The 27,222-nt window shown below is 27.7% G+C and overlaps 1 protein-coding gene across 3 annotated transcripts in view; it reads left to right on the top strand.

The window, feature by feature from the left end:
• Positions 1 to 27,222, top strand: part of LOC129984169 (nephrin-like) — a 335,663-nt gene that overhangs the window by 202,362 nt on the left and 106,079 nt on the right. For all 3 annotated transcript variants that reach the window (XR_008785472.1, XR_008785473.1, XM_056093973.1), the window contains exons 3-4: positions 3,930 to 4,040; positions 18,934 to 19,137. Coding sequence is in view for 1 of the 3 variants with exons in the window: in XM_056093973.1 (XP_055949948.1) it covers positions 3,930 to 4,040; positions 18,934 to 19,137 (315 nt within the window). In the remaining 2 variants the exon portion in view is untranslated. The remainder of the gene's footprint in view (positions 1 to 3,929; positions 4,041 to 18,933; positions 19,138 to 27,222) is intronic.

The raw sequence follows: 27,222 nt of genomic DNA on the forward strand, positions 1-27,222 counted from the left end.
CTGTACAATGAGCTCATTATTTCTAATTTTTTTCTCGAAACGTATCATTTTGAAAGAATCATCTTGTAACATTTCATATTTTATTTAATAGGGAATAACTTATAATTCCTTCTTACGCCATTGAATAGCTTAAATATTTTGGTAAAAAATAAAATGTTCCATTTCCTCCTCCTAACACTCCTTTCTCGAAATGTCAAATGAAATTCACCCACGTTATTTCCAATGGGAAAAAATTATAGAACAGAAAAGAAACAGGAAACTAAATGCATTAATTTTTAGAATAGCTACTTTATGCTAGACCCTCTAGGACGTACTTACAGCTTGACACATTTGAAAATTGCTCATAAAAGTTTAACTTTATCGTCCATATTGATGACGGAAATAGCTATCTTTTACTATTCGGCTATAAATATTTAAACGCACTCTCTATCATAAACGTGACAGGTTTAGCTCTTATTGTGAAACATCGATTTTGAGAGGGGTAGCACGAACGATTGAGGAAAATTCTGCTTTTCTATAATTAAATAGAAATTTTTATATGTATAAAATCGCTCTATAAAATCTAAATATGTAGACAAATCATGTTGATGCATCTGTCTTTGGTGGCAAGCAAAGTTTGTGTTTATTTTTAATTACTTTTAAATGATGACGTGAAAATCTTGACTTGAAACTAGGGAGATGTGAAGGAAAAGATAACATTTCTTTTCAAAAAAAATTACATAAAATATTCTAATAAAAATAGCATTAAGGGATGATATCGACATACTTTATATATATTTTTATTACATAAGTTTTTTATTTTCATCTTGCGATAGATATCAGCAATAGAATAGAAGAATATTATTTTCAGAATATATAATTAAAATTATTCTAGAAAATATATATTTGGTTTCCAAAATATATTTTCTATATATAATATTAGTGTAAAGTCGATAATATTATGTACTTAAAATCATTATATAATATTATGTAAAATTCGATAATATTATGTAAAAGTAAAAGCTTATTGCAAAACTACGACAATATCGGAGCAATAGCAAGAAGATGCGATTTTCTAGACTACTCGGGAAAGAAATAACAAGAATATAGACCAGTGGTAATGGTCAAAGCTTTCTCTCATACTTCACAATAAAATTTTTATCTGCTTCTTCTTGCACAAGATTGTAAATTTTGGATAAGGTCGCAATGATCTTGTTTGGATTTGGTGAACCACATTGACGAAATATATATACTAATATTTGCCATGAACCTAGCATTTTATTGCATTTAACATAAGGAATATGTCATTTCAGCCCCTGTTTATCGACTGAATGACAACAAAAATAGTAATGCAACTAAATGCAATCGCAAAACAATGTGCCGAGCATCACTGATTTTAGTCATCATGTTACGAATTAGTGCGTTTGATTGCATGCGAAAACGGTCAGTAGTTTGACATGATTTAGTATGAATATGCATCAGTCAATCGTTGTTTATTATTTAAAATTTTTAGATCGTATACCCTTTGATTGAATTGTATCTACTTATTTCTTTAAAATTATGGAGTTCTTTTTCACTCGAACAACCAGATAGACAGATTTTCTGTGATTGGATTTTGCCAAAAATTTGACAGAAATCTACAAATTTATATTAAAGTTCATAATTTTAGCATAAAGCGTTTTGGAGCTATTGTGTTTTTGGACTGACCGAAAAGATGCTAAACTGTGTTTTTCAGCATCAGAAAGGTTTGAATTGAGGGAATTCTTCAAAATCTCGAGTTCGAATTTTTTGAAGATTACGGTACGGATTCCTCTGTACTTCGTATGTAATAAAATGCAAAAAAAGAGAAAAAAAGTTTGTAAAATTTAAGAAAATGTATATGTGCAATCAAGGTTTTGAAACTAGAATTGACAGACAAATCTTTTGAGCACTAAATATAGAGCAGCATATATGGAAAACTAGACTTAGAGTCATATTAGGCCGTATCTCCCTGTTACGGATTAAGTCACTTTTTCACAATTTTTTCTGATTCCTTCAATAAAATATCTTAAGCAACAAATTGTAACATATATGAAAACCCTTTTACTTTATACCTTTAAATCTGTTTCTGCTTACATGCATAAGCAGATTCTAAATGGAGTCATGTTCTTTGACATTTAAAAGTTAGTGCCTGGGTAATTAACACCAACTTGCATGTCAGATATTCGACAGTGCAATTTCGCTTTCGAGTCATCCTGCTAACTGCTCACATTAAAAGTAATTTTTTTGTCATTCTTCCTTAGCTTTTAACAATGGAAGAATATCAAGGGATAATGCATTTAATGAAACAATGGACACTGTAATATGTTATAAGTAATTAATTTTAATTGGTGAAATGAAATAAATTTGAATATTACGACAAAAATATTATATGGGTATTGTCGGAATGGAATAAGAATAATACCAAACCGATCTCTAAACCGATATTTATTTTTTTAATTTAAAAAAGGATTGTCCGTAATTTTTGTGAAGAATATTTTAAATTGCAATTTCCATAAAATACCAGCATCTCACTTATTTCAATAAAATTCAATTTAAAATTCCCCAAAAAAATACTTCAATGCTATCATTTCTTATTAAAAATTTGATAACTCTAGATCAAATGAGCGGGTCTGTAAAAAGCCATTATCCGTCTTCCACATACACACATTATCCTTTATTATTAGAAGAGATAGAGACAGAAAAGAAAATATAAAAGTTTAATAATAACTTTTGAGCTTTTATACAAACTAAATGAAGTGTTCAAAATCCTTGTACAAATACTGAATCTCCATTATATATACTTTTCTAATATGTAGCTTCAATTAACTAGGATAGGTTTATCTATAAATAGAAATAGTATGCAATAAAGATAACGTATTCTAATGCAACTTTCAAATTTTTGAACCATACTTTTCATATTTTTCCAATAAGAACCTAAAATCCATTGTGATAGAAGTTTTTGCCAGTTTCTTAAAATTCTAAGATTTTATTTAATATCTTTCTGAAAATATTCGTTGAGAAATATATACTGCAAAATTAATCTTAAAAATATTCATCCCTTTTTCTGTGCTAACATATTTTATAATTTTGGTACATCATATTGCATCAAAAGTGAAGAAACTTACAAAATAACTGAAAAACATTTAGATGAAATTTAGAACCCTCAGCATTTAGAAATAATTATTGAAGAAGTGCTCGCAGATTTAAGAGTAGATTTCAAAATTATCTAAATAAGAAAAGTCACTTTATCTCAAGGTGGAATATTATTAACTTTTCTTATCTTATTTCAGTTGTAATTTGGGGTTATACAAGACATTTTTTGTTATTTTAAAATTTGTTTTATATATTTTTATTAAAAGGTGACAGCATTTTTTTATTGTGTAATAGTTATTAAATTGAAAAGTCCAATTAACCTAACCCAATTAATCGAATTAAAAGGTGGACCAATATCCAATTTAATTGAATTAAAAGGTGTGAAGAGTCTTCTCGTCATAAATTTATGAAATAATATTTATTTATAATTATGGTGATTCTTTCCATTTGTATTTTCTTTACCTTAAAAGCAAATGTATTTGATAAAAAAACAATTTTCACTTTATAAAAAAAATATCAGCTACATCTCATATAATCTTTCTAAAAATGGGGGAGGGGGGTCAATGTTTTAAGAATCATCGAAGCGATTATAATATAATATTATTTTTTTTCAATAAAAATCTCAAAGAAATGTCTGTTTATTTACATAAAGATTTCTAAGAAATAATAAGATGTGAATTTATAAGTTTTTAGATAAGTAAATAATAAGATGTGAATTTATGAGTTTTTAGATAAGTAAGTAATAAAAAGTGAATTTCTGTGTAAGCACTATTGTATTAAATTGAAATATTTCCTCGCTCAGATGCCATTCATTTTATTTATTTCTTGTTTTTCAGTTCCCCCTGGGGATCCATTTATCATGGATGAACATGGTCAGCGGTTAAGGGATATAATTGGGCCTTATGATGAAGGCGCATTTCTCACTCTAGCGTGTGAAGTGGATGGAGGTAAGAGACTTCCGAATTGCCACTGCATGACACTTCTTTTTATGTTATGTGTAATAAATAGAGGAGGAAATAGTAAAAACTTCTCTTATTATACAATCACGGGGGGGGGGAAGGAACTACCCAGCTTTATTCGAATATTGTTAATCGTACAATCACAAAAATGATATCATTCAAAAGGAATAACTTATTCTTAAAGATTTTTTTAGCTAAAAATTTCATAAAAGGCAATCCATAATCGGAAATAAATACAAAATTTCCAATAATAATACCTACTTTTTTGCATAGAATTTCACGTCGTTTTAAATTATATATAATAAATATAGGGGGAAATGATAAAACCTTATGTTATTGTACAATCAAGAAGGAAAAAATTAACCACCCAGCTTTATTTTAATGTCATTTATCGTGTAATCACAAAATATGATATCATTGAAAAGGAATTAATATATTCTTAAAGATTGTTTAGCTAAAGACATCATAAGAAGCAATATATAATTGGAAACAAATACAAACTTCGAAATTTCAAATGACAATACCTATTTTTTTTTGCATAGAATTGTACCTCCTTTGTATATTATGTGTAATAAATAGAGGGGGGAAATATAAAAACTTCTGCTAGAGTACAATCACGAAATGATATCTTTAAAATGTATTAGCATACTCTTAAAGACTGTTTAGCTAAAAATTTCAGAACAAGAAATACATGCCTGGAAATAAGTATAGATTTCGAAATTTCCAATGACAATATCTATTTTTCCAGAACAATTTCATGACCTTTTTATATTATGTGTAATAAATAGAGTGAAAAATAATAAAAACTTCTGTTATTGTACAATTACGAGGGAAAAAAGAAACCATCCAGCTTTATTCTAATATAATTCATTGTACAAATGCAAAAATGATATCATTCAAAAGGAATTAACTTATTCTTCAAGACTGTTTAGTTAAGAACTTCGTAAGAGTCAATCTAAATATGGAAATAAATACAAATTTTGAAATTTCCAATGACAATACCTATTTTTCGCTTCAAATTTCAAAAATGTATCCAAATTTCTACTTAAAAATCAAATTCTATTATTCTTGTTCAATTTATTTCAAAATAATGAACTAAAAAGTTTTGACTATCAATGTTAAAATAAAATTTTGGACTTTTGTTCACACCTGAAAATATAATCTAGTTATTGGTACAAACTCTTTCTGTAATGAAAGTATAAGTATTCTGCACAGTTTGCTCACGTACTTATAACCAAAAAGTAATTTTTTAACATGCAAAAAAATAGAAATTTAGAATTCAAAAATTTTAAAATTGCAACACCCTTAAATCTGAATACAAATCATAAGGAAAATCTATTTTATAGGAGCGTGCAAAATTTCAACTTATTTTTATGGCAGTTTTGCTGCTGCATTAAATTTTCTGCATTGCCTTTAAAACGATGCATTTGGGGCGCATTTACAAATGTCAACAGCATTTTATTTGACTTTCAAATGCTACCAGGCATGTTTTTCTTGAATCAAATAGCATTTTCTATGTTTTTGTGAAGTAAAATATACCAAAATATTTCATCATCAGCAAAAATATAAATAAAAATAATGCTTTCAATTACCATAATGTTTTATTAATAGTCGTTACTTTTAAGGTAGGTGACTGCGTTAAAAAGTCTATTTTTTCTAAAACTATGAATTATTTTACTTAATATTCTTAATATTCGAACAAGTTTCTTTATAAAACTCTTAAAATTTTGTTTCTATGTCTATTTTTTGTAAAGTTACACTGAATTTTACATTTGCATTTAAATACGTTTTAATACAGTTTTACATTTTTAGATGCTTATCTTCTCAAACATAGAATATTACAGAATTTTCTTACGTAAAACTTCATAAATTAAGATATAATGAGCAATTTTAGTTCAAATTTAGTGTATAATAATTTTTCAAAGCGTTCTAAAATTCCTGAATTAGGGAATAAGTAATCTAATTATTTAGAAATATTTTATGGTTGTTTTAGTGCTTCACAACGTGAAAAACAAATTGAAAATTGCGTGTTATTTATCAGTGGAACGTCAGTGTTGAAAAAATTAGAGAAATACTGCTTATTTTTTAGATCAGGAACTAGATAATATATTCCTTAAGCTACCTGCAAAATTTTGAACAAAACATTTCATAAACTTTCAAATTAGATTTTTGCTTTATATCTCTGTTTGGCTAAAAACTGCCATTTTTTTTCAATTTTTTTAGAAGACTTTTGGCATTTAATACATATTTTGGTTTTATAGATGTCTTTTCAATCTTTTTTGTGCAAATATTCAAAAATGTAACAGTTTTCGAACATTAAAAAAAATAAAAATAAATAATTCCGAACGTAGTCACGTAATGCGAATCATAGTCACCTTGTGAACAGCAGAATTTTTACTCCGGCTCACATGATGTCCTATACAGAATAGTGAAAGTATACATTTCATTCCCTAATAAATACTTTGTAGTTTATAAACAACTATATAATATAATTATGAGTAATATAAACAACTATAACTTGTTTAATATTACAAACATATTGACCGAATTATTTCTCTTTATAATTAATACTTAATTAACTCCATATTTAGTAACAAGATTAAGGCAATTTGTGTACATTTAAATTTGCTGATGTTTGTTTATGTGCTCAATATTACTTACAAAATCTAAAATTTCTTGAAATTAATATGCCATAATTTAATTATTATAATATTTTATATAATCATAAATGGAATAAAAAAAATTCAAAGCATCATTAAATACCACATTTAGTATTAATTCCTTTAGTTGTAAAATATATCTTACGTGTAAAATATATCCAAGGTATAAGAAAACGAAGAATTTCAAATATTTTTAATGATTCACGTTGCATTAATTAATAGTTTCATTTACCATTATTTTTATCAGCATAAAACTTGGCGTTTTTTACTTAATATTTAAATGAAGGACGATAACGGATCAAGTAACATGTTAAAACAAGAAATTTGAATTCACTTGAATGCCGAAATGAATAAATTGATCGGAAAATAAAATTTTGTTATAATTTCTCTTAATAAGCAAAAACAAGTTTATAACAAAAGTACACATAGTTTTAAATGAAATTCATTTTTAAATTAATGCATTGTTGAAAACAAATGGTACTTCTAAAGAAAACAAGAAACTATAAATAAGTTTTTACAAAATATTTGCGGATATATATTTTTTAAAATTTGGACTCGATTATATGAACAATAGGGATTTGTCAAATAATTCTGTTTCAGCATATTAAACTACTGTTCTTATATTTCTTAAACTCCCACCGGAGACGCCATAAAAATGAGAAAGAGAAATTTCAGGTATGATTGTTGGTTCTCGCCCCTTTGGTGGGTAGAGTAAAAGGTACAGGTTGGCTACCTCTTATCGATAATGTGAGGTACTTCTCTCAGGAAGGGTTGTATTGTGGAAAGGTTGTACTGTTCACACCAGTACAGTACAACCTGTACAGTACTGTTCACACCAGTGTTGCTGTCTGGATGGTCCGATCATTCAGTTTTTTCCCGTGTGCCCTAGGGCGGGTTGGAGCTGTCAGTTTGTGATTATATTCTTTAGAAAATAATTTGTAATTTTTAAGAGATTAAGCAAGTATCTATTATCATTTTTTTTTAAATTATATTGTTTTTGATTAATTACATTTAGTTAATTGATAACTATTTGTAACACTTTTTTTAGTTTTTCTTACTCTATTTGATTTGGCTGATAAATGCCGCTTTACATTAATTAATTTTACTGTGTTTAATCAAGATTTCAAATATAAATTTTCGATTATAAATTTCATATTTCTTAAAGACAAACTTCGGAATAAATTATTATAATAATTATACGTGAAATAATCAATCCTATAATTACATCTGCTTATAAATATCTATTCAGATGAGAAGCAGAATATATGATGAATAATGTCTTAAAACTGAAGCAATAATAGAAATTATAGAAAGGCAAAATAAATTAATCAATTTTCAGAATAATGTAAGATTTGCGTCGGTAACTAGCATATATCCTGCATATATGTCTTCATATAAAAAAAAGTTTTCGCACTCAAAAAGCATTTGTCTAGAACAATCAGTTATCAGTATAGCATGAAAGAAAACTTATTTACATTTATCAGTAAGGGAAATGCACAGGTTTTTTTTATATGATCGTAAAATAAAGTGGTATATCGTTCCAGGTCTATGGGTAGTAAACAAACATCATAGGAATAGAATTTTCTAATAAAGAAATGGATAAAGCGAAGATTCTAAAAAATAAAAGGATTAAAGCAAACAAAAATAAAAATAAAAATATTTACTTTTTTTTTCTCTCTGTATATCGATGAAATATTAAATTTAATAATAAAATTAATATTTCTTTTAAACAACAAAATATATATTGAAATTCCTTTTCCGTTCATATAAAACTTTCCATTCGGATGCTCTTAACGTAATGGAAATTCAGTCACAAATGCAATTTAAATTGAACTTTCAATGCTTTTGTATATTTCTTTGTAGAAAGGAAACAAATTTCTCTCGGAAATTTTTGCAGTCAACATTTTCCATAAATGAAATAGCAGTTGATTTAAACCTAAATATTGAAATTCTGCAGATACTTTCAAACTGTCACAAAAATAAAAATTTATCATTTCTTTCTTTGAAATGAAAAATACTCTTTGGAATAAAAATTAAAAACAATATGGAATGGATATCACATGTATTTATTTTGATTTAAGATATCACTAAAAATCTACAATAAATAATGTAACATAAATTTTGATTATAATTCAAATTTGTATTATAACATAACTATGAAATAAGAAGCATTATCCAGCTTGAACAACTGAGCCTATTATACTCAAACATTCCATGTATCAAAAGCAATAATAAACTCTAGTGCAACGAGAGAATTTTATTTTAACTTAAAATCAGTCAAAAACAAATTATCTAATCTCGAACTAACCGATATTCAGTCTATCTATCTCAGTGAGTCTTTATATTATCCAAAAAAGACAAAACTAACCGCTCATCAATATATAGTATAGTACATAGTTATATACAAGCTGAACTTCTCTCTATACATTGATCAGTCTATAATGTTCAGAAAGAATGTCCTGTACAAGTATATGGGATAAGCATAATGTCTATCATACACCACTGATTTAAAAAGCTGAAGCAAAACTTGCCATATGGACACTATGTAGATATAATATGCATGTGAATTTATTGAATGACAAAAAAATCAAATACTACCGATAGAACTGTAATTTATACTGGTAACATTTTATGTAAGATTTCTTGATATCATTTTTTTTTAGTTTTGTTAGGATAAGTAGAATGCCTATCATACTTTCTGACATACATCACTGACATAAAAAAACTGAAATAAAACTTGTCATATGGCCATTATGAAGAAATGATATATATGTGCATTTAATGAGTGATACAGAAAAAAATATAACCGTAATATACACTGGTAAAATTTAATGATATTATTTTTTTGTTTTGTTGGGATAAACAGAATATTTACCATACATCACTGAAAACCTGAAACAAAATTTGCCATATGGACAATATGAAGAAAAAATATAATGTGATTTACAAATTTAATAAGCAATATACAAAAACAAACTACAAAAAATATACAAAAAGTATCACCGATAAATCAGTAATTTATACTGGTAACCTTTTATGTAAGATTACTTGATATTAATTTTTTTTTTCAAAAATGCTGCATCTTGATCAATCCATCTTTTATTGTCTTCTCAACACCAAATTATTTTTTTTATGCTGTAACCTTAAGAAATTGCATATGAAGCACTTTCTTTCAAACGAAAATGGATGGTAAAAGTTAGAAAATAAAATATAAAAGACTACATTTCATCTTTATAAGTTAGAAAACTTTTCCTTATAGGTTACAAAATAGGCAGCAGAATAGGTACTGAACACAAAGTATTGAGATGATTTTTATGTCTAGACTAGACTTTTGTTTGTAGGATTGTTGTGAAAGAAAATTATATAATTTCTTGAATGTGACAAACAGAGGCAATAAATCAGTTTTCTGCACATCTTCCAAAGTTTTGCACTTATTCACATTTTCCACTTACGCGGAAAGCAGAAAATATAGAAAAATGATGGATGGTCTTAGATAAGAATGATGGATGGTCGATTTTCATAAAACTTTATGAGAACAGATGATTCCAATAACAAAGCAAAGGAAAAATACTGTTATATAATAATTTTCATCATTTATGATCTTAGGATCACATTGCTTTTCATAATATATATAAATATATTCAGCAATTTTAATTTCTTTTATGGCTGTCAAATAGCTTTGAAAATCTGAAAATTGCATCTCTTTGCCTATGGTCCATATACCAAAAAGAAATTAAGAAAATGTAATGTGTTTTTGGCTTTTGTTGTCAAATGTGATTTATTGTTGAAAACTCCATTCATTTTCTTTTAATCAATCATTATCCAATTATTCTAATTACTTTTGCTTCTTTATTTGGTAACTAAATAATATTATTCCAAGTTCAATTTTAATTTCTGTCGAATCATTCTACTTACTGAATATTTTCCCAAAGCGGTTCTAATATCACAAAATCGTTTGCACATTCAATTTTAATTTCTAAAGCATTCGCTGAAAACAGCATGATTTATTATGCGTCAGTGCTTTACGCATTCAATCAAAATTGAAACCGCTTTCAGCTGAGTTCATTTTATATGCTTTACAGGATGTTCCAACACATTCATCCAGGGGATGTATTTACATAAGTTAATTTTATAATAACACATAAGATTCGAAATATTGAAGTCTAAAGACTCGAATTTGGGGTTTTTTAGTGTTGAAGAGCAACGCTCAACCATTCGCTTATCGAAAAATCAGTTCATCCTGTTCAATATTACTAAAAATTGAAAAAAAAAATGCTCTAAATCTGCTTAGTAATTAATTTTGAAAATATTATCTTAGTGTCATTTAAAAGACAGCAGTGCTTTTTGGAACATTTTTTTTTCCATTTAAAGTATTTCCGAAGATGGATTTACTTCTACTTGTTTTGATGTATCATGGGTAGATTTCGTTTTTGTGCAATTAAAACCAAACTTCTAAATTTGTTTTCCCGATCTCATTTGTTCTAGCACACTTAGCTTAGCCCATCAGACAAGGGCAAAAGTTTAATATGTCATATTCTTTTAACTAAAACAACCTCAGAGTACTTAAGTATCACATGAGGTATAAATTTGAATTATCTTCGGAATATAAATCTACTTCATAAAGAATTTTTAATTGAAATTTCTTCGCATTTGTGTTTAGGCTTCTTAAAAGTACTAACTAAACTTCTAAAAAGCAGCCTGATTCTAGCGAGAAATTATTTGCTGAAGCAATCAAAGGTCTTCCTATTTTTCAATATCACTGTTGAAAATATATTTAGCGGATTTTATAAATAGGTTAAATATAGTTAGCTGTTTCTTTTATTCATATCGCTCAGCCTTATTCATGCCATGCCTCTACTTTTAAGGGAAAGGGTGCGTTACTTCATATATTCTATATTATTATATGCTTGTATCATAATAGCCATATTGTAGTTTAACCACTTTATCAGAGTTATTGGATTTCGGAAAATCTATCTTCTGCATATGGTAGTCTTATCTTCCGTCTTAAGTGTTCATATTATCACACGCACTGCGAAATCTTCGGAAATAGAGATTTGTCTCACATAATGAATTTGCCATACATCCTCTAACCACCAAACCAATTTTTAGAATAATTTGTATGAATTCAGATACTTTGATATCGGATAAAAGTATGAAAAATAAATCGCTTTTTTGCTTTTAAAAAGCCTCAAGCATGAAGTAAAATCAGTGGACAAAATCATATGGACAAAATCAGTTGCAAATATAGTGTAATATAGAAAAAAAGTACTTGTGTATTAATCACATTAAGGCAATTTATCGCTAAGAGGAAATCACCAAAAATGTCATATATATTGAAATCAGCGATTAATCACCAAAATATTTGCCAAAGATGTTATGACGATTTATTCTCTAGCGGCATGTGATTAAACCATGAATTCACCAATAGCATGCGATTAAAACATATGCAACAGGAAACTAATGTAAAGATTCAAATTAATGCCATCGCTTACATTTAGCGGCAAATTGTTTTTTTTTTTTTTTTCAATTTTTGAAATGTAACTATCCACAAATTATAAAAAATATCTTTCGCAGTTGAAACCATTTCCCAATAAATAAATCATGCCAAGTTAACTTTTTATATTTTTGAGCATACGAAATCACAATCAATTATCATAAAAAATTTCTAAAGGAATTTTTATGACACTAATTCCCAGATGCTTTCTAAATAATAAATGTAGAAAATGTTTGACTTAAGATGACATTTGAAGTTAAGGAACTAAATATGATTAATAGACTAAGATAATCAATGTAACCATCGAAGACTTGAGTTCGTCTAGAAACTTTGTAACTAAGCGGACATCATGAATTTGTAACTAGATTGTCAAGCAAAAGTCTGCTCACCCATTTTACGTACCAGAGAAGGGGAAAACTGTATATCCTATTCAAAATTAGACAGCTTCCATTTATTAACTTGATTTATAACCTTAATTCAGGAGCCGAGAATAACACCTAAAAGAGAAATGGTTCTCATCAAGAATTGCTTAAATCTTGACGGAGAATTCTGTGAATAACCACAAATGCCGTAACGTGTTGTGAATTAAGAGAAAAGTTTAACATGAAAGTGAATTTTTAACTACTTTTATCTTGAGTCGAAGTGTAGCTACTGACAGGACAATTCTTCGTGGAAGTTTTCTTGAAAAGGTTTTTATCTAGTGTACATCAATAATAAATTAGGTTAAAGCTTTTCCATGCGAATGTAGGCGTTTCTCTGCTGTTAAAAACGATAAAAATAAACCCAATTATCTTCAGACGAATAAATTTAAAATTTCTTAAAATCAATGACATGGGTTTAAAGAGAAAAATTATTTAGTAATTATAATTAATTCTAATGCATTAGCTCAATTTAAAGACATTGAATCAATGGATTTAGTAAAACGATTGTTAGAGAAAATCGGTCGAATCATTATATGTTTACATAATATACTCTTAAGCATGAATTGATTATATCAAATGACAGAGTCTATTTAATTTTGTAATGCACTAGACAATTTGTAGGCGCAAAATGTCTAGCGCCTTAAAAATGTTTAAATGAATTATGCCATTTACAAAGTTACTGCAACAATAAAAAAATTTTAAATATTAAAATATTTACAATTACAAAAAATTGGACAGCACAAATAGTAGACTGATTTTTAATCTCAAAAATCTTAGCGAAAACTATCTGACGTTTACTATCTTCAGGTAAGTAAGTAAAAATGGAATATTTACCTCTAATAACTAGCATTGCTGATTTTTTCTCATATATATCAACAATTACTGACTGATGTTCATAATAAATAGGAGAAACAAATCAGATTTTTTTTTTATTTTAGAAAATTTGTGGGTGTTTTTTTAACCTCTTGTAAAATTTGTAAAATTGAGAGAGGTTCTGTTGCTTGTCATGCGATGATATTACCTAAAAATACATTCGTCTGTAATTTTTAAATAAGATTTTATAATCTTGATTAATGACCTTTATTCGTTATAAAAAATTCGAACGATTTTCAAATAACAAAAAAAATTAAGATAGAGTACACTTTTATCAATTTCTGACATTACTTCTCATTGAAATGGATAAAATATTGCATGAAGATCCAGCATCAGAACATAACGCTTCATAATCACTTGATAAATGATGTATTATTCTATGATTTTTATGAAACTTAGCCAAAGCAGAAGTTACAAAAGATCCTAAACATCGAATTACAAATCATTCTATCTCAAAGAATGAAAGAAACATAGCAAATAATTCATTTTAGCGAAAAACGTTTCTCATATCCCATCTTCCCCGAAATTGGTTTCGGGTATATAATCGATAGTCTTCTCTCGACCACAAATCTCAAAAATGAAAGGTTAGAAGCATATATCTTCCAGAAACGGATCCGCAGTTGGAATTGTGGGAATGCAGACCGTCATTATCCTCCATCTTTGTGATGAGATACTCCGAAATTTTGAGTGCTGTAAATCCTTTGATATATTAAATGTCTCATTCATGCTGGATGACAGCAGCTTCGAGTAATGAATCCTTTATCCTTATATTGTGGGTAAAGTCAGGATTCGTTCTGAAATATTTTTAGAGAAAATGAGAAATGGGTTGAGTATGGGAAATGTATGTATTTTCATTTTCATTCTAATGTAATGATAATACTATCGAAAATGATTTGTTATTGGAATGATTTACTGAAGTCAAGAATTGGCTGTAGAACTATTATTTTTGTATTTATAAAAACAAATTTCCTAGTTTGTTCAATTTCAAAATATATCACCAAATGATTTATTTAAAACTAGTTACTCTTGATGACCAGATGATTTTCTTCCGGAATGCTGGTTCAATAATTATCAATCAAATTTATTATGCAAAGCTTTATGTTTATAATTCGCCGAAGAAAAGCATTTATCACACGTTTTGCACATTAATAACTTTAATGATTTTTTTTTAAAACTAGTAATTTTTGGTAACCAGATGATTTTTTCTGGAATATCAGTTATATTAATTAATAATTAAATCTCTCGTGAAAAGCTTTTTGCTCATAATTCGACGAAGAAAAACATTTATCAAAGTTTAACATATTAATCATTTTAAAAATTTATTAATCGATTAATAATCAATTAAGTCTCTTATGCAAAGCTGTATGCTCGAAATTCCTCGAAGAAAAATATGTACCAGACGTTTAATCGTTTTACATATGTTCTATTAATTGATACGACTCTTTCTAACTGGAGCAATTCCTATGACATCATAGAAATAAAAATATGACTTTATGGTTCATCCACATTTTGGCTATTATGGTACATCTTATATTTTAAATAAATCACACAATTATTAAGCAAAATTCTTCGAATCCTTAACTCTCAATGACGGAATGAATATTTCGCAATTACATATTTCAGGAAACAAAATCGACTACAATTCAACAATGAAATCTATCAGTGAAAAGTACTCGAAAAAACATCTTTAGGGCATTTTCAAAATTGAAAAAAAAAATGCCCTGCAATTAAATTACAATGGCTAAAGAAAAAATATTTGACATTTTAAAATGGTGTAAAAATTTATTTTGGTCAGTAATCTTTTTGTGAATTTCCATTCCAATGATTTACCCTGAACAGCACTAAAACACAGCATATATTATTATTTCATTACTATCCACCTTTAGCAACTTGCCAAAATCGCCGAAGATATTGTTTGTATTTAATATCAAATAAATGTTTTATACTTAACTCCATATCCATGATTCCAACTTCAAGGTCTTTTGATGCTTGAAATTGTCTTAACAAGTTTTGTTCACTATGTAAGTGAACATGTTTCATGGAAACCAATCCCTAGGCGTCATAGCGTATTAATTCTTTGAACTGGGAAAAGAAAATCACTGCATGATTATTTATTCATGTAATAGGATTCGCTTATTTCTTTGAATATATATATATATATATATATATATATATATATATATATATATATATATATATATATATATATATAATTTCTTTAAACACAATTTTAATGGAATATTTATATCTACATTTTATTAATATTCTGTAGGCGTTTTAAAAATTAGAATTAAAAAATAAATAAATAAACGGTCAAAATGATCCACCTTCTTTAATGGTGCTTATAAAAAAACCATCCCGACGTAAAGGATTAAAAATAAAATCTTCAACGTCTCACTTTTTGATTATTTTAATTTTCTTATTCATCATATGAACAACTAAGATATTAAACAGAATTCTTCTTCTATAACTTTCAGCAATAGAAGAAAATCAAAACTAGCTTTTGATGAAAAAGTAAAAACTATTTGAATCTCAGGACAGCAATGTGATGGATTGTTAGAAATTAGACAAAAAAATATTTTCAACAAATTATCCTAATGAAAAAACAATTTCCATGATTATTAAATGGGTATAATTAAGAATACATATATATTTTCAAATTTTAAATGTACAAATAATAATTTTTTTTAAAAAATCATTATAAATATAAAATAAAATTTATATTTATGCCTATTTGTGCCTTTATATTTTCTGAAATTATTGGAGAAAACCCCAAAAACTTCAAATAAATTAATCTGTTATTTTTTTTTAATTCAAGTGAACGCAAGTGTCATAATTTTCCTTTAGTTAAAATCATGTGACTAGAATCCTTCTTTCAAATAATTATAAACATATTTGTCTTACAACATTCTCAAGCGAATAAAAATTTTGATGATAAATTAATATAAAAATCATAATTGTTTTTTATATATGTATTCAAATGATTATTTCACTGTTTAAACTTTTGTATTCCTATGTTTAGACAGAATAGAAATGTTTGATTTGATATTATCCAATAATAAGTTATTTCATAGCAGGGTTGCGCAATGTAATGCAAATATTGCATAATAGATATCGCATAATGGAATATAAGAATTACATAATAGATGCAGATTCTGTGTAATAAGAATACTTATTTATTTATTTATTAAAGCGTCATATAAATTAGTAATGAATATTTTGTCTAACATAACTGTTCTATTCAATTTTAGGTTCAATGTTTTCTCGGCATCTTTAAGTTATCCTAAAAGTTTTATGAGCAATAGTTCGGAAAAATTCATAATTGAAGTAACTTATAAATCAGTCTACAGCTAGAAGGAAATAGGCAATTATAATGTGAGGAATGAATTTGAAAAACAAGATAAATATATCAGCGCATTCCAAGATTGCTTTTGATATATCAAAGCTAAGCTAATGATATTGGTTAATCAGTTCAAAGAAAACTATGGACTTGAAGTAAATGTGCTTTGATTTCCAAACAAACATAATACTTATATTCAATATATTATACTTTGAGGATATTTAGGGGGAAAAAATGAAAAAATGATATAAATTCTTTTTCAAATTTTCGTGTATTAAATTTATTTCATAGCTGTAACATGAACGTAGTTGAGAATAAATTGATTCTGATTTGTGGTTAAAGTTTGTACTTAAATCTCTCTTCACTTTAAACAAGCACAAATTTATTTCAACACCAATGGCATTTATTAAGCGCTAAACTATCTTTTTGCAGATTGCAAGGTCAGGTTTCTTAGACTCTGAACCTTCTTAGGCTGAGAGGAAAGGAAATAAGCAATATAGTTTTTAAGATTCATTTAAGATATTTTCAATACATCATAATGTAATAAAATTATATTTATTATTTTATTATATGTAATCAAAGGTGGGAAAATTATATTTAGAGATAAAATTATAGTTAAAGTAATATTTTAATTGCTAATGAGCACTGCTATTTCTTGGTTGCTGATTGATCAATTTCATTGTATGGGTGATGAGACTGAAATTAAGACTATGAATATTAGGAAGATTCTTGATTCATAAGCCATTCAAGAATAAGGTTTTGCATTTTTGTATATAAATTTGCTGGAATAGTTCACACTTTTGCACATTCTTGTTGAAATGTTCAGTCTGTATGGAAGATGAAATTGGGAATGAGATTATGAATATTAGGAAAATATTTGATTCTTTAGTCTTTCAAGAAGGAATCTTCATATTCTTCATCATAAATCTGTTGGATTATTTCAAACTTTTGAAAAATCTTATTGAAAGTTTCAAGTGAAAGACGAGGCAGCCAGAATTTTAAGGATTTATTTGTAACTGATGATCCTAAGAAGCATATGCATACTCTTATATTGTTTGTTTTTGTAGTCCACATTGTTTTTCAATGTATACTACAATTTATAAGCAAAATTGTTGCTGGTATTAAGATTAAGGAAACATACTTATAGAAAATACAATTCTTTATACAAAATCATCAGATCGTGATGATATAATAATTTGTATCATGAGATTTTTATTTAAACATACTTCCACACAGCCGGTGTCCTGGCCTAGGGGTAGTACGTCTTCCCCATGATCTGGGCATCCCGGATTCGAGTCTGGTTCGCGAATGATTGTTTTTTACCTTGTGTTCTATTTATGAGGTGTGTGAAAGAGCCCCCCCCCACCACTCCTGTAAAAAGACGTTGTGCAAGCGAGTGTGTGAGTATCATTTTCATGTGAGCTAAAGACAGGCTTCTGCCCTCGAATACTCAGGGGTCGTTACCCTCAGAAGCTGGTGCACTCCTCTTTTCCTAATTTCTTGGAATTGGTTTGAATTGGAGTTGAATTCAAGGGGGATAAATAACTACAACAGCAACGTTCATATATTCGATTATGTTTACATTTTTTATCTTGTAATCCACAGATTCATATAATCATGATTTGATGTATATCATCATATTTCTTACTGTCTTTTGCATATGTGGGGATATGGATTGATTCTTCAGCTTAAGTGTTATGAGCTTTCAAAAACCTCACAGCATTTTACCAAGAACAAGGGTGGATTTATTTTATACAAAAAAAAAAAAGAAAGAAAGAAAGAAAAATAATAGAACAAGTAGAAGTATCTCTTTCGAGCTGGGAAAGAAATTTTAAGTTCCTGCCAGTCAGATTACATAGTGGGTAGTGACACAGTAGTTAGTCCCCACACAGATTGATTCAAGAATTTTGAAGCCGTTGGTAATTAAATAGAAATAAATAATGTTTTGCATTCTTTTGGAAAATAATCTTTAGATACTTTGGATCATGGGCTACATGAAATGAATGTATTCTGAATTTAATCTTCTTCTTTATGATTATAAGTTTATTTCTTGTAATATTTCCCCAAATGAGTTTTGTTCGGTTTGTTTCAGGAGATCCTTCCCCAGAAGTCACGTGGTGGAGAGGTACAACCTTGCTAGACGACAGCTTCAATGTCACGCCACAAGGATTTGTGCGAAATGAACTTTTTCTTTTCGAGCTAAGAAGATCGGATTTACTTGCCGAATTCACGTGCCAAGCAACAAACACTAATCTTACAAGACCAAGAACATCAGCAGTTCGCTTGGATCTAAACTGTAAGTAAAATAAGTTTCTAGAAAATATTTGTAATGAAATATCACTAATAAGCTATTTTGTTATCTCACTGAATAGAAAGATCAGTTCTTAAAATTTCTTTTTATCTTCATTTGTGCTGATATTATATTGTAATGAAACAAAACAATAGTTCATTTTAATTATGAACCTTATTAGATTTCGGATTACTTATTTGTGTAATAATAAAAGAACGAGTGTCTAGGGAAATTGTTTTAATTAAAGCTACTAGACATGGGTTAGTTTCCTTATTTTGGAGAACAAGAGTCTGCTCTTTGTAATTCAATATTAAAGTCTTATATTGTCAATATAAAGTCAATATTAAAGTCTTATATTACAGTTATTAAGATTCTTAATTGAAGTCTTATATGAAGTAAATTAAAGTTAGAGAAAGAGCTTTATTAATAAAAATATAAAATGCCAGTAAAATTCGTAACCGGAAATATTAAGAAATCATGACAAAAAAACCTTTAATAGTTTTTGGCTGATGAAATTAAAGAAACTAATGTAATTACATAAGATATCATGTTAAAAATATTCATGCATTAGAAAATTGCTTGAAACGATTGCATGACTTTAACAAACAATTGAGCCATTAAAGTGAAAAATAATTGTTTAGATCCAATGAATGCCTGCTGTAATTTAGAAATTTAAAAGAACTAGCAAACAATAAAATTATTTTGCTTGACAATATGCTTTACGAAACATGAAAGAATTAGAAATAATATTTTAATTAAATTTTTATTGAAGGAGATCAATCAATACAAATATTATTTTAGAAATTATTAAAATAATCCTAAAATAATATTTTCTCTAATTTCCTAATAACTCTCCATCTCAATTATTCGGCCAAATGATTTCTGGAGGTCATGGTTGGGAATTGGTTATCTCAGATATCTTATCTCTGTATCACAGTGAAATTTAAAGACTTGTTCTTCTACATGCAATTTATGCTCCTCGTAGATGATATATTTCATTTTCAGTAGCATTAATGAGTATATTTCAGTTTCACTCAGCACCTCTTTATGTCACAACATACTCAAATTTTATATGACTTGGCCCATTTTTAAGTGTATTTATCAATACTTCGGTGTTTTTTCTTTAATTTTTGGAAACCAGTGTGATTCTTTTCCCATTGCAAAATAATATGTTTGTTTAACTCTCATCATTACTTTCTTCAGGATAAAAACTGTTTACCTCCTCTTTACACCAAATTAATTTTTTCCCCTTTAGAATACATATTACTAATCAAGTTATATTGTGCGCGTCGAGTGATTTTTTTTTTTTTGACATTGTATTCCGGACACTTAAAATATTTTTTTCAACAAATATGTAATTCAAGAATAAAACCTTGGGAACATATAAAATGTTAACATACATTAGTTCAGATAATATCATCGTAACTTTCACAGTCAGAATTTCAAAATACAGATATTAAAACGATATGGAACTCCAGTGAATTTGATTATAAAATATAAATTCAGATTTTATCGCAAATAGTAAGAATAATTTCCCAAAAAATTACTATCAATTTAAGCACCTCGGTTTCACAATAAAACAAAGATTAATTGATTGCCCAAGATTTGCATTTTTGAATTATGAATAGCTATATAAAATGGGTTATTGAAACTTTTACACAGATCTCTAAAACTTTGTTAAATTATTTTTCATTACGATTCTTCTGTAAAAAAAATAAACACCAAGTTATTTTCAATTATTAATTAATTTATCAATTATTAATTCAAACTTATTAAAAAGTTTTATTTAACTGTGCTTCAAATAGTTTCTCCACTAATGATTTTTTTATTTCAATTTTAGAGATATTAGAACACGTGGAAGAAGAAATCTTTTAAAATTCCGTGAAAGGTTTTTAATCTTAAAAGTGCAAAAAAATTCTAAAAGCTTTGGTCTACAATTTGAAAAGCAACATTCATTTAGTTATTGACAGTTATTTTTTTTTCAATAAGTGTGTTATTTGTGAAATAATATTCGCTCTTTCGGTTCTATAAAATGAAAAATTCTATGGAGATTCGAATGAAAAATATTCATTTTCATCAAAAATCTACTTATATTTATTACTACATTAAATATATATTTTTAAGCGAGAAATGGCCTTCAATATCTTATTATTCATTTCCAATCTTGCAAGATCTAACGAAAAATACTTGTTTTACATTGTACTACCACCTTATGCAGCCTGACTTACCCTTTTTTATTCACTTATATACTACATCTCAAAAGATTACAAATCCGAAGTATTGATTGTTCTGTAATATCGATCTATAAATGTGTTATTATTTTCTTTAAACAAGGTATGCGTCAAACTCTGATGTTCTACCGACAAAGAAAACATGATGCCTGTTTTTTCTCATTCTTATTGATATTTGAAATTTCTGTTACTTTCATATCCCTAATAAAATTTTTCTCTTTTATCAGTTTTTTTTTTCAACAAAGGTTAAAAAGTTCCTGTCAACAACTTCCGTTTTTTTATCTCTCAGAACATTCATTTTTGGAGCTGATTTTCTTCTTCCACCAAGCGGTTTCCTACGCTCATTTCTAATTATTTTCCAACGTTTTTACTTTATAATGTAAATTGTATTTCTTGGATTTTTTTATCAATCGATTCTCCATTTATCGATTTACAAAGTTTAATCTGAAAATACATAAGGAATCAATAATGTAAGAAAAAAACATTCATATTTTCAAATAATGAGTCCAAAATAAATGCTGCAACTATTTCAGATGAAAAATTGGATATATTGAATGCTAGAGGAAAATATTTTTTATATTAAAAGAAGGTTCTAATATTTGATTGAATTAATAGTTTTATTTTTTTTTATTATTTATTTATCTTATTTTTCATTTTTTATTAGATAAGATAGTGAAAATTATATATAAAAAAAGAAAGCAGTTTTAAATAAAGAAACGTCTAAATATTATAATCATATTTGCTGGTAAACCTGTACATAAAACTATAGAAAATACATTTTGAAATATTTCATAAAGTTTTGAAAAGTATCATATTGATTTATTACACATTAAATGCAATAAATTTTCTGAGAAGATGAAATAATAAGAAATTAAATTTTTAAATGAATACTTGCTGTTAAGGCAGGTAGGTGACTACATTAAAAAGTCATTTTTTATGAAATTATGAAATTATTTCTTATTTAATATTGTCAAAGTTTGAACGGTTTCTTTATGAAACCGTGACAATTTTGTTTCTAAGTCTATTTTTCTGAAAATACACTGATTTTTATAACTGAATTTACATACATTTTAATGCTATTTTACATCTTTCGATGCTATTTTTTTTTTTTTTTTTTTTTTGAAATTCTAATCGTTGAAAGAATTTTTTTACGAAAAATCCCATAAATTAAAATCAAATGCATATTTTTATTCAAATTTGACATAAAAATTTCTCAATATGTTCTACAGTTCCTGTACTTCAAAATATGTAATATTTTCATTTCGAAATATTTTGTAGTTGTTTTAGTGCTCCACAGTGTGAAAAAAAATGAAAATTTCGTATTATTTATCTATCTAATCCCCAATATTTATAGAATTGATTGAAATACAGCTTAATTTTTAATTCAGGATCTACATAATGTATCTCTTAAACTATGTGCAAAATTTTAGGCAAATCATTTAATAAAATTATTTTTGCTTTATACCTCTTTTTAGGGAGGGGAGGAAAGCTTTTTTTTTCTCAATTTTTAAAAATAAACTTTTGCCTTTTTATTAGTATATTTTGGTTTCTTATATGTTTTTCTATCTTTTTTATGCAAATATTTTTATATAACCTTTTTTGAATGTTTTTTAAAAAATTAAACTCGAACGTAGTCACATAATTTGAATGCAATTTTCAAGATTTAGTCAAATGATTTGGAATTGTGAATAAGATTTAAATAATATGGCATGGTCTAATCTATGTGACAACAATATTACAATGTATGTTCCGTTCCTTACTTTGTAGGAATAATAAAGATAGTATGTTGAAAACTAGCTTACTTTCTATCTATATAGGAATGGTGGAAACATTAACTGGCACGTAAATTATACTGTCACCATGATGAACTCATTGCCAAATGAAACTTAACTACCGGGAAATTCGGTTAGTGAATATAAGAATTCTCCGGTTTTAATACCAAATAATTCATGGCTCAGATATTCTAGATTATGATCTGGAATGTCATTTTATTTCCTAGGTGACTGTTTTTAGTAGTCACAAAATGTTTCAGACACAACGATCATTCGGAATTCAAGGTCGTATAATATATCCTTTGCTTATTTCTGCAATTTCTTTATCATTATGAAGGAGTTTATATTTTGTGATATAAATAACTTTCGACAAACTGTTTTTCTAGATTTCTTACACTTAGTTAGGCATACATATTACATTTCTAAAAATATCCAGAAAGAGATTAGTTATTTTCTGAGCTGACAATAAATAAAATAATAAATTTTCCGAATTTTATAAAGTTTCTTAATGCCTTTTAAGAATTGGAGCTTCCAAATTTATCAAAGGAATAACGGATGAGAAATTAATAGGCGATACAGTCTTACTTCATTTTCTCTTCATACAAATATTTTGATCACTAAATAAATATATTATTTAAAAGTTCAGTAATTTTTTTTAAACTTCTGATCGAAATACTAGGCTTCGGTGGCCTGGTGGTAAGGTCTCGGCTTGTAAGCCGTAGGGTTTCAGGTTCGAGACCCGATTCCACAGAAGAACCGTCGTGTAAGGGGGTCTGTTGCACGTTAAATCCGTCATGCCAAACATCCTCCCGCTGGTGTGGTGTGGCGACGTGGAGAGGGGGGTGTCAGCTAAGGTGTCGTCCTCGTCATCTGACCGCGGTTCAAAATTACGAAGTCCGTCCCAAAATAGCCCTAGTGTTGCTTTACAACGGGATGTTAATATAGCTAAATTAAACTGATCGAAATACTAAGCTTTATTTCGTATACATGTTTGTTTTTTATCTATTAATACAAACAGATGTTGTCAGTTAGTTTTATTTTTATTTTATTTATTTTTATTACTAGTCGCCTTTAGCAACCAGCTTTCTGGACAATATTAGTGATTTTTAGGCTATTAAATGATTAATATGGAATAAATTTTTATAAATTTTAGTTCCTTGTATATGACGTAAAATCATGACTAAGTAAATCATTCTGCAACAAATTAATGTGGGTACAAATATTAAAAGTGTATATACTATGAAATATAAATTGATGTGAAAATCCTATTTCAGAATTAATTATAAAAAAAAGCAAATTTTTATCTTAATTTTAACATTGGCAAAAGCACGACATTGAATATTTTGATGGATGAGTTTGAATTTCGTAACATTAAAAGCATCATAACATTATAAAATAAACTTGAAGAATTTATTAAAAATAAAATATGTATAGAAATGAAATCGATATCATAAAAGAAGTTTTTAAATTTCACGATAAAGCAAAAACTTTTTTAGGAAATTAATAGTTTTAGAAGCCATCTATTTCTATTTAGGAAAATCATAAGGAGAATATATAGTGTTGGTTAAGCCTGCTTTCACTCTTGATAATTAAACTTTCCAATTAATGCTCATTTCTTAATTCCCTTTACATCTTCTAACTGAATGAAATGTTTGATATGGCAAGCAATATTCATAATTCGATAATTTTATTTAATTAGAGAATAATTGAATTAAGTGTAACTGTATAAACCATATATATGTTACGGCCAAAGCCCGAAATCGGCCAGATCGCGAATTGGCCGGCCAATTCGCGATCTGGCCAGCGTTGCTGTAAACTTACCGGCCAATGTCCGATCTTTTCTTGATTTCGGGCTTTGGCCGGCCAATTCGCGAAATGGCTGGGGACGATCGGCCAAAGTAGAAAGAAAGGAATCAAGAGCACATTGTTTTACACCCTGTTAAAAATGAAGTATTTAAAAATGAGTACTTCTGTGTACTGTTTTTTCTTTTAAGTGCAACTGTTTCAGAAACGAGTTCAAATATAAGTGACACCTTTGAGTTAAAAATAAGCTTGTAATATATAAAAATATGATCTCGTGTTATTCTGCTCTCATATTAAATCCATAATAGAAATTATGCAGTGAACGTGTATACTTTAACAACGTGATAGCGTGAAGATTAGATTTGCGCCCTTCAAAATGAAATAATTATATCTTGAGCAAAGGCGTTGCGTATCATGTATGAATACAAAGGCAAATTGAGTATTCAGTTTTCAATTACCTTTAAGTGTGATCCTTAGTCTTTTTCTGCTCCATGGACCTAATGTTAAAGATCCCAGATCACATTGTCTCCCGAAATGTCGCTTCAAAAAATATGAAATTTTTTGCAAAGGCAAATAACAAAAATAAGGGCTAATTAAAACAAATATGAAGGACAAATAGTTTTGTTATTAATATCATTTAAAGACATTTCTTTGTTGGCGCCATCTGTCGAATTTCAACTACAACATGTCCTTATTTATATTTTATACATGAATGTCATTATATTTATTTACCACTAGTCGCCTTTGGCGACCAGCCGGTTCACCAGTATTAATGATCGCTAAAATTTTCAATTAATGTAAATTGCTCTCTTAGTAGCTTTTTCTGCAAAATATTTTTGAGCTTCATATTTTGGTAGTTATATGATTCAGTCGTACTTTTATGTAGGCCTTAAACAGTTCTGTTTCATTATACTACTTTTCCTAATGTTCTGTCAGTATCCATAAAATTTCTACTTTAAACAAAAGTGGAAATGTTAAACTGCAATCAATATAAAAGCTTTTTATATTAAAGCTAACCATGTCTTTTTTTTTAATATGAAAATTGAAATCAGAGTCGTTCAGCAGTGAAATCTGACCGATTTATGAAATTTTTATGCATCATTTTTATAATCACAGGCCAATCACTGTCTAGAAACCCCGCAGAGCATTAGCGTATCTTCATTGAGACAGTCGGTGAAGTGGTCTAAAGTCGCCAGTTTTTATAGAAGTGTGATATTGAAATTTCATAAATCAGTCAGTTTTAGTGATTGATTTAGTTGGTTGGAGTTCAACAATTTTTATTAAAAATATTGGTGTCTCAAGAATATTTTGTTAAATATGATTTAAAGGGTAGAGGACCTATGTAAAAATTTAAAATTCCTGATTCATCGGAGCATTTATTGACTAAAGTTATATTAAATATAATTATTTAGTTAATTTAGACCATTTTGTTAGCAAATGTATGCCCCAAATTAGCTGATGGTAGCTGATTAGAATGATTATTCTAAGTATATTAAAACTATGTTTGCCTTAAATTAAATTGTTTTATTGAATTAATAATATAGGTATTGTCAAAGTTCATAGAAAACTTTTCCTCCTTTTACTTTTCAGAAAATATCTTATTTCATTTTTTTTTTCATTTTATACAGACACGTGCAGAAAATTACAATTATGTTTATTAAATTTGCAATAATAGTTGATTTATTTTTTAATTTAAACTTCTATCAATGTGATGGCAACACGTTGATAAAAGATATATTTTTTTTAATTTGACGTGCTCGTGCAGATTAAATTTTAGCATAATTTAATCTTAGCATAATTTATAAATTAAATTTTAATCTTTAATTAAAAAAAGCTTTAATTTGATGCAAAAATCGATTTTGTGCTGTAATATTTTCTGGTTATAGCGATAAAACGCCGAAATTACGATTAATTTTTAATTAAAATTATAATTAAAAATTTTAAAAAATTGCTCCAGGGTGCACATTTCCGACCTCCAAGATATATATATGCCAAATTTGATAACTGTTTGTCAAACGGTTTGGACTGTAGAGCGCCAACACACACATACACACGCGCGCGCTAGCGCACAAACATACATTGAGCTGTATTTATAAGTATAGATTATCACATCGGGCTTTGGCCAAGGATTCCCGGCCACTTCGCGAAATGGCCAGCCAAAGTAGAAAATACAACCTTAATTGCAAGTATTTCGGACTTTGGCCAAACCTCTTGGCCAGTTCGCGAACTGGCCGCATTTCGGGCTTTGGCCGTAACATATATAATATATAATAGAGAGAGAGGGA

Source organism: Argiope bruennichi, chromosome 9 (genome assembly GCF_947563725.1).
Source record: "Argiope bruennichi chromosome 9, qqArgBrue1.1, whole genome shotgun sequence".
Lineage (NCBI taxonomy): Eukaryota > Metazoa > Arthropoda > Arachnida > Araneae > Araneidae > Argiope > Argiope bruennichi.